The 13,683-nt window shown below is 37.3% G+C and overlaps 1 protein-coding gene across 1 annotated transcript; it reads left to right on the top strand.

Annotated features, from left to right (window-relative positions):
• The first annotated feature begins 2,280 nt into the window (after positions 1-2,280).
• On the top strand, positions 2,281-9,578 carry LOC110805603 (2-C-methyl-D-erythritol 2,4-cyclodiphosphate synthase, chloroplastic). The gene is made up of 3 exons (XM_022011225.2): positions 2,281-2,671; positions 3,022-3,152; positions 9,030-9,578. Exons 1-3 carry the CDS (start codon positions 2,320-2,322, stop codon positions 9,261-9,263), a joined length of 717 nt encoding a protein of 238 aa, XP_021866917.2. The 5' UTR covers positions 2,281-2,319; the 3' UTR covers positions 9,264-9,578.
• The last annotated feature ends 4,105 nt before the right edge of the window (positions 9,579-13,683 follow it).

Here is a 13,683-nt window from a genome sequence, read left to right as displayed (position 1 = left end):
AGCGGCGCCAGCAGGAGTTTGGAGGAACACATGCACATATTAGCGGACAATCTTAATCACGATTTATGATTGATGACAAAATATTCCTTGATGAAAAAGGAATTCAAACTCTCCAAATAGTAAAGACAATGATTCTAATTGAAACGGGTCAGTTAAAGGTAGAAATATGTAATGACGCTTATTTTTCATGTCAATTGCATTCAAATTAAAAGTATATACTCAAAATTTGAATCATTGCCCCTGTTGATGGATTTCACAACTACTTATTAACCAATAAGGCGAGGATTAATGACATAGGTTATCAAGTACATACATGCAATTCATTAACATGCAAAGTCTATAAGAATATTTTCTAATCCAATAGATCTTATAAAGGTCGTATCTATATGTAACATGTGCGATTTTGATGAAGTATAATTCACTTCCAGGAGAAGGGTTTGATGAGTTAAGGTTGGCATTAGTGCCTTTAGTAAAAGAAAATTAAACACATTCGAGGTATCTTTTATTTACTATGATTCCGGATTACAAAAAATCGAGCTCAAATGTTTACTAATTATATCATTTTCAAATCCCAAAGAGAGGAATAAAAATTAAATTAAATATAAAATTCTATAACATGTAGATTGATGAACCATATATGCTATAAGAATTATTCATTTAGCTTATTTTACATTTGTTCTCGAGAGATACAAATCAAGGAAGAAGGTTCAAACGGCTAGAAAATGGACAAATTATGTTGAAAATTTCCAGCTTAGGAGTGACACCTTGAGGATCTACGATAGCTCAAATATAATAAGATGAAATAATTATGAAGAAGGCAATTATCGAGGAGTTTGGTTTACAATATCACCATAGGTGTAATTTTAGGGAGTGTTTTTGCTTTTCAATCCCACCTAATAGACAAATAGTAAAATGAAAAGATGATTAGTTAATTACCTCACAAAGTCATAAGTAAGAGAAAATCATAAACCTTAAATGAAAAAGATAGCGAGAGATGTTCCTAATTCACAAGCCAACGGAGAAGACTAGCTCATAATTCTATTGACAATGGACTCAAGAAGAAATTGAGATGGAGTGATTTGATTAGAGACGAAATTGGATCAGAAGTGGTGACTGCTACTGCATGACTTTAACTAAATAAACTAATTGACGTCCACACTTACAACGATCAATAAGGACTAAGGACTGTGGACATGTGGTCTATCCATGGCCCTGTTCGGCGGTAGCGTTTGGAGTAGCGGTTAACATTTTGATCTAGTCAAAACACTAGTAAGAAAAATATGAGTGTTTGGTGAGGTAGCGGTTGGAGTAGCGGGTAGAGTTTGAGGTAGCGTTTTGGTAGATCATCTTAGAGCTGATCATCATGGGATCGACCTGCTGGACCGGCCCGGCCCGACCCGAAAATTAGCGGGTTTTGGGCAGCCTATTCCGGGCCGGCCCGAACTTTTTAAAAAATTTTGGGCTTTGGGCAACGCAAAACAACATTTTTAGTTATAAATTTGGCCCGGCCAATCGGGCCCGAAAAGCCCGCTAATTTTAGCCCGAAATAGCGGGTTCTGGGCACACAAAATTGCCCGAACCTTAGCCCGACCCGGCCCGACACAATGAGCAGTTTTTATTCTCCCGGACCGGCCCGAACCCGGCCCGTCCCGCCTTTTGTTCAGGTTTAGATTATCTCAAACATTACAAATAGTAACGTTTCTTGCATGGAAGTAGTGGTGCAAAGAATTTAATACTTTCCTCGTTCCTTCTCCTTCCTTCTCCCATTTGAGCATGCCATATGTCATGCTTCTATTGTTGTTGTACGTTGTTTGTTGGAAATAATTGGTAATGAATATTCCAATGTACGTTCATCCAGATGATCCACCATTACGAGAGATCAAGTATGGAGGAAGTAGGCAAAAAACATCTTGTTCTTCTTCCTTTTTCTCCCATTTCTACCGGAAATGGCTGTAGTTTAATACGGAGTAGTGGTAGTTCTTTTTAATGAGTTGTGGACATTTAAATGATTTTTCTGTATTTTTTTAATTATTACATATAGCCGATATTGATATTTCTTAACTTGTATTATGAGAAATATTTTATACAATATGATGTTTTATTTATATAATTATATTGTAGGTAATCTTATAATTTTTTTTATACGATATTTGTAACATTTACTAATGACAGCTATCCGGTATTCAACCGCTAAAAACCACTCCGCTGCCGCTAGTGTTGCCGAAAATGACCTATGTTGAATTATGCAACTATGGTATATATCCAGGACCACGAGCCGCACAGTGAAAACCATTCAATTCAAACCACTCGTATACAACCATGGCAACCGTCTTCAACAGTTGCTGTTTCCTCCACATTGCGGCGCACAAACCTCTACTGTCTCTCTCCTCCTCCTCTTCCTCTTCCTCTCCCGTCTTCCCAAACTCTCTTACTCACTTCTCTCTCAACAAGTCATCGTTAAAATCCGTCAAATCTTTCTCAATTTCAGCAGTTTCTACACCAATTGCTGAAACATCTCAATCCACTTCGTCATCCAATTCAAACCCATCCAAAACCCTTCCCTTTCGAGTGGGTCACGGGTTCGATCTCCATCGTTTGGAGCCGGGTTATCCTTTGATCATTGGCGGTATCAATATTCCTCATGACAGAGGCTGCGAGGCTCACTCTGATGGTACCTTTCTTTTCTATTATTTCCGGGTTTTTGTTTTCGATTTTTTGTAGAATTTGATTTTGTCTGAAAATTGAATAGTGTATTAAATAATGGTGGGCAATTGTGTTTCAAGGACCTGTTTGGTTGGCATAATTCTGGGTCATTTCGGAACTTTTGTGTGGAACTCTGAAGTGGATTTTAGAAATTGAAAATTCATGATGTCTATGTGATTTCTGGCTGTTGAATAATTCTGGGAAATTTTTGTTTTGGAATTATTTTGAGCTAGTTCGTTTTTTTTGGATTTGTTGTGTTTGTGTGTGCAAATTCGAAGTGGATACTGGAAATTTATGTGTTTTTTTGTCTAAATATAGGGGATGTGCTGCTTCATTGCGTGGTGGATGCAATATTGGGGGCATTAGGGCTTCCGGATATCGGGCAGCTTTTCCCTGACAATGATCCTAAGTGGAAGGGTGCTGCTTCTTCCATTTTTATTAAAGAAGCTGTAAGTAATTTATTTGATTGCTGCTCCCTTATTTTTTCAAGTTTTCATTTTTCATGTAGGAACTATATTAGCTGACATGTATTCCATAATCTTGATGTGCTCTGATCGCTCGTGGAATATGGTGTTCTTTTCTGTGTGGAGTGTGGATTAGTTGTCACGGTGCAATGTCGCTAGCTAGGAAGATTAAAACTGACCTAATAGATTATTGAACTTAGATGTTGACATTCTAGATGTTGGGTCTGTAAGGTTGAAGTCTGAATCAGAAAGAACTTGAATGGTGAGAGTTAGAGCAAACTTTGAGAATGATGCCTTGACCGTTGGTTCCATGACACAAGTAGGATTTGATGCAAGCTTGAAGATAGATATATCTAGGGTTCAACATGTTTTTTCTTTGTGTTTGTAGTCTTGTAGACTTTGTACAGCTTAGGACAAGTCAGCTATACAAATTCCTGGGAATTGCAGCGAAGCTCCCTCATCTAAAATCAGCTGTAAGTGCAAATGTTAAGGACTGACTTCTAACAATGAGTAATTCCACATTCAGTTTAGAGCTCCATAGTTTGTTTTTGCCAAATCAAGAAAATGACTTCAGATAGATTGGCTACTTGGAGTCTTAAATTACAATTGAGTTTCCTCAAGTCCTTAATGCTGAAAACCCCACTCAGTTGAGCTTTTAGTATAACTACACTGAAGTATCACCTACATATACTGCAATGATGGAATCGTTGCCCTTCCTCTACATTCTTGATGGAGTTGGAGTAATCATTTTTGGATTGCTCAAATTTGTTTTCTATTTAGGGCCTCAGTTGTCTTTGCGAACCATTTTCTGCTTGCGTGCTTATGTAAGGACTTGGTCAGTTTGCAAACTTTGTTATTTGGGTTTTCTATGCCTTCAGGCATCTTCATTTAAACATCCTCCCACAACTTCTCATTTAAGAACTAAGAAGGCATTAGTTATCAACAATTGGTACCTCCCGGAGTCCCAGTGCTGCAATAACCGTTATTCACCTGATACTTGACATTTTAACTCAGCAAAAAAGTTTCTTGGAAATCAATGTCAGCAACTTTGAGTGAATCCCTTTGCCACTGGCCTTGGTTAGGACTTTGGACCTTTTAATGTTTCCGTCTAACTTTGAGTTTACAGAACACCATTTGTGTTCTGGGTCTTTTTCTTGCTGGGAGGTTGTAAGCTTCAGTGCATCTCATTGAACAAATTAGGGTCTTGTGAAGCTTCAGATTTTGTTTTAGTTTTACATGTTCTGTGGGAACTAAGGCTGGACACAGAGCGTTACGAGTGGTATGAAATTGAGGAAACTGCACGTTGTTGCGCCAATTTTCATCAGTTGACTCGGCAGCTGTAGAACATGTAGTCTTTTAGTTCAGATGGTGATCCATTTGTTCTACCAGAACTCCTCACTGAAAGAATGATAGGTTTGAGACTAGAATTGTCTATAGTAGAGATAATTTAGGTGAGAAATTGGCCTCATCAATTGCAGGAGTGTTGGAAATTTGAGGTGAGAAGCATGGAGAACATTGTGCAAAATGATGTTAGGTTTCAACTTGATTGTTCCTATGTGGAGGACTTGAACTCTTAGTCTGTATTATTTGGCATTGTTACATGGTTGTTAGGTCATGCCATCTTTATGTAAGACTTAAACAAGGGTAAACAAGGGTTAATGTGCCCTGTTGCTCCACTATATAGGGAACCCAATAGATTTAAAAGAAATGCTAGATGACAAAGATAAGCATTTTCAACTACTAAAACAGCAGTGTAAGTTTCTTGTCACAAGGAATTCTGGTTCGGTGGAGAAATTTTCCTTGCTTTGGTGCTGCATAAACTGGTGGTACTCTAGAGTGAGATTTGATGCTGAAATTGTAGCTTGAGCTGAGGTAGTAAGAGTGTCATCATCTGATCCAGTGTCATCCTGAACATATGCAGCAAGCCTTGTACTCTTTCATGCCCTGAATTCAGGTGGATAATAATGGAGAATAAAGGAGCTTTCTGTTGTGGTCACAGAAGTTTGTATATCCATTTAAAGGTGCCTTTTGAGAGAGAGGTATTGATTAAAGTTTCTTTGGATTCGGTTATGTAGATTGTTCCTTCTAATAGAGAAAGCATTCCCCAAGTTTCTGTTGTAACTTTGTTGACGATGGTATCTCTTGGCAACTTGTCGTAACTTGGTGATATGTCATCGCTGCTGAATCTGAAACCAAAAATGCTGGATTTTACATCTGTTTCTCTTCTTCTGGAGTCATTTGATAAGCTTTGTAACATCCGGCAGGGGGTAATCACGACTCACGAGGATGTTGCCTTGAATGACCTTGTATAAAACTATGGACATTGAGGCCCATAAGGAATTGCATTAGCTGTTATGATTTTTTTTTTATCAATTGAAGTATAGCTTGAGCTGAAACACACGTGCGTTTAACTGTTTTAAGTATATTGATGGCTCTGAGCACTCATCCGGTCATCCCGAACCCCCTTAATCTTTTGAAATTGTTAGAAGCAGAATGATTTCCTTGAGGAATGGTGATTATTCCTGTTGAGCATGGTGACTTTTTGTACCATTTATCTTAAGCTCATAAGCTCATTTCAATCTCAGTAGATGAATTGCAGTGAAGGACACTAGGAGAAATGTTTTTGGTGACTGAATGTATTAGCTAGGCTGCACCTCTTCCATTGTTGCAAGATAGGCGAGTTCTGAGTTGGGTGTCACACAAGTCACCAATTAAAAACCTGATTTGTTCTTAGCCCTTAGGTAACTTTTATAAGGCCAGTTTTATCCACCGGTTATAGTTAGTCCCATCCAGCAAATCAGTAGCTAAGTTGTTCTCCATGGGGTAATGTTAGACATTGTCATTAATGGTTATAGGCCCAGAATCGTTTTCACTGTTGCTTTCTTTTTTTTAATTGCTATGCAAATAGGCTTTCATGGTTGTTTTGAGTAGATTTTTATAGTCAAATTGGGAACTTTGGAGTTTGGTCACAGAATACCGATTAAACAGTCCAATAACTATTACCGGATACAAGGAACATAATATGGGATTTTGTGCAATCTGAAAGTTAGATCAATCAATGGTTGAATCTAACTAAATCGAAAACTCAAATACTCAGAAATCGGGGATATATGTGAACAGGTGTAGTGGAATTAATGTACTGGAATTATAGAAGTAAATCACTTGAAGCAGATAAAGTAGTAACTCAGTCAGGTGAAGGATGTAGATGGTAGGAATGAAGAGAGTGAAACGCCAAATTCCAAGGTGGGGAAACTAAACACTGAGAAGGATCTGTCTTCTGATGATATATATATATATCATATATGTGTACGGCCACTACAAGAAAAAAGATTGAAAGATATACTCCTTAAGAGTAACATGGGCTGGAGGCCCAATAATGCCAAGATTAAGTATTGAAATGGGCTGGGCTAAAACTAGGGAGGACCATTCCCATCATTGAATAAGTCAAGTAGATGATTAAGACATGAGGTGTACATTTTGTGACTCTCACAATAAGTGTAAACCAATTGTCTCAAATAATAGATGTTTGCCTAAAAAAACTGGTATATGGTTTAGCTGCAACCTAATAGAAGTGACAGCCTTATGTGCTTAATGATGCTGCAGTCTTACATGTCACTTTATGAGTGGAGGGGATGACTTCGAAAGTTTGCTGGTTAAACTTGAGGTTTTCAGAGAAGTGAAGACAAAATGCTTCAGGAATTCAAGTTGAAACAACTGCAGGCGTCCAAATTCTTTGATGATGTAGTTTTGGATGTTGTTACACTGTCTTTGTTGGTAAATCCATTACAAATTTCTTGACTGCTAATCTGGAACTTGTAATGGACCATATCTAGTGTAAAGTTAGCCGATTAAATGTAGGCATGCTAATTCTTTGATGCTGTGCTTTTGCATCTTCTTTTACTGTCATACGGTTCATACTCAGTATACATTTATACATCACAAACTTATTACAAACTAGTAGGCTTATCTCAATATCTGCCAGTGTAGATTTCTAACTGATTGCCTCCAGTGCCAATATGGTAGATAGATGGATTACTGGTGTAAATCTGTGATATCGATCGTCTCTTATGCATGATTTAATCATACTGACTCACGGAGTTCCATAAAGCCTATATTGTTCCTCTGTAATAACTAGTGCTTTGCAATGTCGATAACTGGTAAAAAATTTAGGCGGGGCCAAGATGTGAACCTTTGTCCTTTTCCTTATTGGCGTTTTTAGTTTATCCAATGCCATTACGCTTATTTTCCTTTACACTTTAAAAAGCATAGCATATTGGCCATTACATAAAGCAGACTTTTTTTTTTTTTTTTTGAGGGGGGGGGGGGGGGGGGGTGCCCTTCTCTTAATATTCTGCCACTGGTTCTCCATCTAGATCCTTAATCAGGGGAAATAGTCCTTAAGTTGGCAAGACATCCTGAAGGAAAGCAATAAACCACTCCTGCTTGCTCAAGAAATTTCTATAGCTTGCACCATTTATACCGGAATGGGATTTTTTTTCATAGATTTAGTAAAATGTAAAGAGAATTGTTTTGATCTGTTAGTGTCATGAAAGGACGAAATGTATGTCCGCTTTAGTTTTGTAACGCAGCTTGTTTCATGTGCAAAAGAGCTGAATTAAACTTGCAAACACCACTTCGTTGGTGCATTTCCAGATAGGATAACTAAACATCTAGGTGGCTTGATCATCATTTACCTCAGTGGTTAGTGTTCACATAATCTGATGTGTGAGCTAGTGATGTATTGATGCAGTGGGGGAGTAGGCTAACAGTGTGAAAGCAGAAACAGATTATGAAATGTCGGTGATATCACACTTCTTATGCATTCTAGTTCCTTTAAAGAAATATTTCACAATCCTGGTTAGTGATTACAGCAGGATAATATCGACTTGATGCCCTTGATAATTCAGTGTGGTGGCAGTTTGTTATCAGAATTATTGCTAGTTTTCTTATCCTCACCTAAGAACGTATTTGGTACCCCGCTAGCTAATTAAACTGATAGAGAGATGACATTGCATTTATGATCATTTCACCCACTTGTACTCTCCCTTACCATAGAGAGAAAGTAGGAAACCTGCCAGGTTTAGCAGCTTGGCTACAATAAGATCTAGCTTGGCTTAAAGAAGCAAAAAAGAAGACAAAAGCTCAATAAGTAGGAATAATACTATCAACTATCCTTAGTCTTCACTCTTCAGCTAGTGACACTTGTCGTTGCAAGTGGGAGATGAAGTAGCCCCCTTTTCAACACTAGGGTGTCCCCCACCCCAACCAACCTTTTGAACGTTTGCATGTGGGACTCTTTGAAGAAAATTCATACATGTAGCCATTATTCAACCATTGGAGGTATGTTTAGCCCATTAAAGGGGAAAGAGTAAGCTACTAGGAGTTGTGGCTAACCTTTTGAGATGCCAAAAGAAGAACTCCAAACGTCTAACTTTGTGGTTATAGCTGAGAATTCCTCTTTTTTTTTTTTTTTTTTTTGAGTTATGGTCCCAAGTTACAATGTCCCAACACCTAATTATCCATCCTTTATTTGTTGTTTTCCTTTGTGAGTGATGTCCATCACATTAGAGGGACCACTGTGACAGGATGGAACATAGACTTTCGTCATTGCCCATAGACTCCGGTTAATTGCCTAACAGTTGGCAACTAACAAGGGGTGAATTGTTGATAGTGCTTGTATTTGAGTTAAACTATAGTACTGCAGTATGTTATTAAGGGTTTTAAGGACACTTTTCCTGTGTTTGTTGCATATTTAGTTAGACGAATAGACATTTTCACCTCCAAATGCTTGGTTTGATGTAGGATTCCTAGTAAGCATTACTATGGCTAAGTTAGGCTTATGCTGTGGTTTTATAATGACAGGTGAGACTTATGCATGAGGCAGGATATGAGCTTGGAAATTTAGACGCCACCTTAATTCTCCAAAGACCTAAAGTTAGCCCACACAAAGAGGCAATCAAGGACAATTTGTCTGCTCTGCTCGGGGTTGATCCATCTGTCGTGAATCTGAAAGCAAAAACCCATGAAAAGGTCGATAGTCTTGGAGAAAATAGAAGTATCGCAGCTCATACAGTGGTTCTACTGATGAAGATGTAAAGGACCCGATATAGAAGATCAATGTCACTGTATTAGTCTCATGTAGTTACCCCATTAGCTTGAAATTCTTGCCATATTATACTAATCAGGGTGACCACCAGTTTAAAGATTCACGGTGGTTAAATACTTGGATCTCGTGTGCTGCCCTTTTCGTTGGACTTAATGATAATGCTTGCAAAAGTATCGGGTAATGGGTATAGCTTTTGTTATTTTGGCCGAAAGTTAGCAAAAGCTTCATGTATCAATGTAATACTTACAATTTACAACTAACAGTGTATAGCATTTTCACAGTTCTATGGTAAATTTGTTACTAAATTCTGGTATTGGCCGACAGAATTAGGATCAATGTATATTGAGCAAGAGCCACCGGCGGAAGGACTTGAATTATTGTTGTTGGGATACCATTTATTGTCCGTACCAAAAATGAAAAGGGCCATATGGCCCATATCTAAGTACCGTGGGCCAATTGTTAAGAAAATATGTCTTTGCAACTTTGGTATGAGGAAATATAAACAATGGGATCATGTAAGTGTAAAAATATGCCGATGACATTATTGAGGCTTATTTTACCACCAGAGTCTCAATACAGAGGCATGACATTTTCTTATTTTCGTTTATCCTCTCCGTTTTTATCTCCTCCATTATGACGTTATCTAGGTTTGGGGAGACGGGGAAGGATAAGGGAGAAAGTAAGAATTTATGGCAAAGAGTTGAAATATTTTTTATACCAACTTGGCTAATTGACCAAATTATAAGTCACAAAACTATTGTTGGGGCACAATTCACAATCCTTGATTTTTCTGTTGAATTTTTTGTTGAAATGAATTTTTTGTTTAAAATATCTTTGTATCTTGTTTGAAGTCAAATTTAAGAAGTTTTGACGTATTTAAAAGTAAAACATGATTTTTTTGAACATCTACACATGTTTAAAAGAATTAAGCTAAATTTCAAGCTATGTATAGAGATTGACTCGATCTTAGTTCAATTGAAGATGAACGGGTATAAGATGAAAAAAACATGTTAGCTATTTCGCCTAAGCATCGCATGAAAAATACATACTTCGTATTAGATATAGAATAAGTTGCTAACAAACATGTTAGTCATTCCGCCTAACTCACCACGGAGTACATATAAAGTACGGTGGGCTATAAGCCGGTTAGCTGGTAGGCTCTTGGGAGTCGAGTCGGGGCCTACCATGATCCAAATTGTCAACAAAAATAATAACTCAGGATAGTCGATACTTGTGCTCGCGTTTCATTAGTAGAAACGGGTGAATGTCAAAGTTAGTATAATTGTTACTGCAGCAACAATGTTGATGTTTGAATGGTAAGCTACATTATGTTGTTCGTATATGCCGTGTCGTCTGCGAGGGCGTGGGTGACCATTATTTTGGCCAATTTTTGTTCAACTCTTTTTCTTGTATGTGGGCCCTATAAAAGCAACGTGAAATTGACTTGTGAATGGCTGTGTGTCCCAGCAATTTATTCCTAAACAACCACTGAAAGTGAAGCGAATGAATGGATTTTGTGCGACGAGTGAGTGGGGAGGTAACACGAAGTTTTCTACTATTCTACGACATGATTGTTTTGTGCGACCGAGTGCACCTTACACATAACACATGTAACGTTAATCATCATTCATATTAGCATATGCCCTCACAAACCCCTTCTCTTAGCTATAAAGTTGTCAATCCTCTCAAAAGAGCTAAGAGGGTACTCTTAGGTTATGCATGTTCTTTTCACCTTATTCATATGTTTATCACCTATTCTTTTTAAAATCATACTATATCTGTCTCATAATGATGTTTACGGCTACTATTTGCACAAATATTAAGGCAAAGTAGTGAAAGCGCGAAAAAGACGGGAGAATATAATAAAATATTGATAATATATGATAAATGTGTAAAAAAGTGGGTGAGTGTAAGAAAAAAAATGAATAAAGGGAAAGTGAGTGAGAAGGTGTGTAAATGTTCTGGGCTAAGATGGATAGAGTAATAAATTTTTATGTCAAAAAGTAGTACTACGTATAAAGTATAATTATAAAAATATTTATGAAACTGACTAAAACGAAAAGTGTAAAGATCATTTTAAAATGGAGGTAGTAATCGATAAGAAAAATCCAGACCAGAAAGGGCAAAAAAAGAAAACATCTAGGGCGGACCAGAAATAATCAGACCACACTAGACCAGAAAATTCAGACCATACTAGACAAAACTAAGAATAATCTGACCAGATAAAAAACTAGAAAAATATGACTAGACCATACGAAGAGAGCAATAATTAGTGCCACTGATTTGTGCGACGCGTTCTTGCCTTCTGGTGGCAAGGGTACAAGCCTTATGCGGAATTATTGTCTCGGGACTCATAGGGGCATGAGCGAGTGTTTGATTTGGAATGGACACGCTTGTATATTGGTGATCGACAAGAACGAGGGATGAGTGACGAGAGTCGATCGGGGCGCTTGATGCAAGCACAAGCGGGACCGCCAATGAAAATTATTTGTTTGACTTTGTTGAATTTTGGGTGCTTTAGAGTGTGTGTCGACACAATATCCATAAAAACTTACAACAAAACTAGCAATAAATCATGGGGCAACGCTTGGTGAAGAAATAGGAACTCATTCGTTCATCACTGGATTAACAGTAACCTAATAATTCTGTCTAAAATATGAAAACCTATCAAACAAAAAAAAAAAAAAAGGCGCCTTCAACTCTTCAAAAAGTTCCTACAAGCTACAATCCTTCTCTTCCATTGCGAATTGCGATAGAGCCATACGGACCCTTTCTTGTAAACAGAATCATCGTTCTCATAACCTTAATTCATCAGCAATTCCGCATTAGGAAATTGAAAAAAATGGAAAACATATGCTTACGTATATGTTTATAGTGATGTGACATTATTATTATATGTAAACCTCCAAAAAGGTCTACATATTTAATCTAGTCAAAAGAACTCTTTGTGTTTGCTGAAGATCATTATCATCAAAGCATATGCTTAATTATACTGTTAAACACAATGTAAATTAGTTTGTAATTAAAGTTTACGCGCGGTGGGCCGGCGTCGTGAGCACCATGGCTGACTTGCTTGTGGTTCAAACACCACCTCGTGGAAAAATAAAATTAAAATGAAGAGAAAAAGAAGAAGAAAAATATAAGACTGAGTAGGCTTATTCTGAAGTGCGACTTTATATTTAAGGAATTACATACGCAAGTCTGCTGAAATGAAAATAGTCTTTGTAGATAAGTTGGTTTTGAAGTCTTGGACCAAATATTCATCTTTGACAAGCTAATTTTAATCGCCTCCCATGTGCATATTTGACCTTTTACCTATGATTTTCTTATGCATTTATTTTCATATTATTCATTTATTCTATCTTTAAGAAATTGAATGGTAAACCTATGAACTAATTCAAAATCTTGTGGATATATCATATGTGTAGTTTTTTCAGCTTTTGACATTGGTCTTATTTGACAATCAGGTCATGGGGAAAAAATTGGCTACGTAAAAGGTCTTTCTCAACCATCCAGCTAGCTCAGTTGGTAAAGAAAATGAGGGCAAGTTTGGAAATTAATATACTCCGTATGACGTATTAAGAGTTCAAATTTTGTGAAGAAGTACAACCTCTTAAAAACTGACCTAATGAAACACTTGTTGCAATTTAACTGTTCCACAATGCTTGAGTGGTTAGATGGTGGGGACCAAATAACAAATGTCCTGCACGGCTTGATCAACACCTGAAAGTTTGGTCAAACATTGGAAAATGAGGTAAGGTTCTATCTCACAACCTTTTCCTTTTTTGGTCTTTATTTGCCACCTTCTTTTAAAAGGCGCCTTATCACAAAAATGACACTATATAAAATGTCATTTAATTTGTGACAAATTTCCCATTAAAGAAATTACAAAGTATTAGTTTTATAGTCTAGATCCTAATTAGGCCCGTTGAACCGGTCTATTCTGGAATGTGGGTTTGTGAAAAGGTCATTGAGAGGAACAGGTTTTCCTCATGGGAATTATACTACAGTACTCGTAGTTATTTTCTCTTTAGATGAAACGAGTGTAAAGCAATTTTAGGGCACACTTTTTGCATGAATAATGATTTCTGCCAAACTTCTCGACCACATATAGTAGTAGTATTAGGGTCTGAATCTGGCTGCTTCTTCACCGTTTTTTTGGGTATAACCGTATAAGGTCGTGTTTTACTATTTGCATATATTCGATGTCCATATTTACGCACACGATTTACTCACACTTCTGGTTTATATCAAGTGCTCTTGTCACGTGTGTACCAAGTATGCGTGTCAAACCATATTTTTAAAAGTATAAAACATCTTGCACTCGACGCGCGAGTTCTTTTTGAATGTACTTTCATAAAGAACAGAAATATGTATGCGAAGATTACTATTCCCTCCATCCCATAATTA

The sequence above is a fragment of the Spinacia oleracea genome, chromosome 6, assembly GCF_020520425.1.
Source record: "Spinacia oleracea cultivar Varoflay chromosome 6, BTI_SOV_V1, whole genome shotgun sequence".
Lineage (NCBI taxonomy): Eukaryota > Viridiplantae > Streptophyta > Magnoliopsida > Caryophyllales > Amaranthaceae > Spinacia > Spinacia oleracea.
Note: the sequence above shows the minus strand (reverse complement) of the source record. Positions and strands in the feature narration are given on the sequence as shown.

Bases quoted from the DNA above. Each gene is read 5' to 3' on its own strand.
- LOC110805603 (XM_022011225.2), top strand. From the start codon at position 2,320: ATGGCAACCGTCTTCAACAGTTGCTGTTTCCTCCACATTGCGGCGCAC. The intron at 2,672-3,021 runs GTACCTTTCTTT...GTCTAAATATAG, and splicing joins CTGCGAGGCTCACTCTGATG to GGGATGTGCTGCTTCATTGC. The intron at 3,153-9,029 runs GTAAGTAATTTA...TTATAATGACAG, and splicing joins CCATTTTTATTAAAGAAGCT to GTGAGACTTATGCATGAGGC.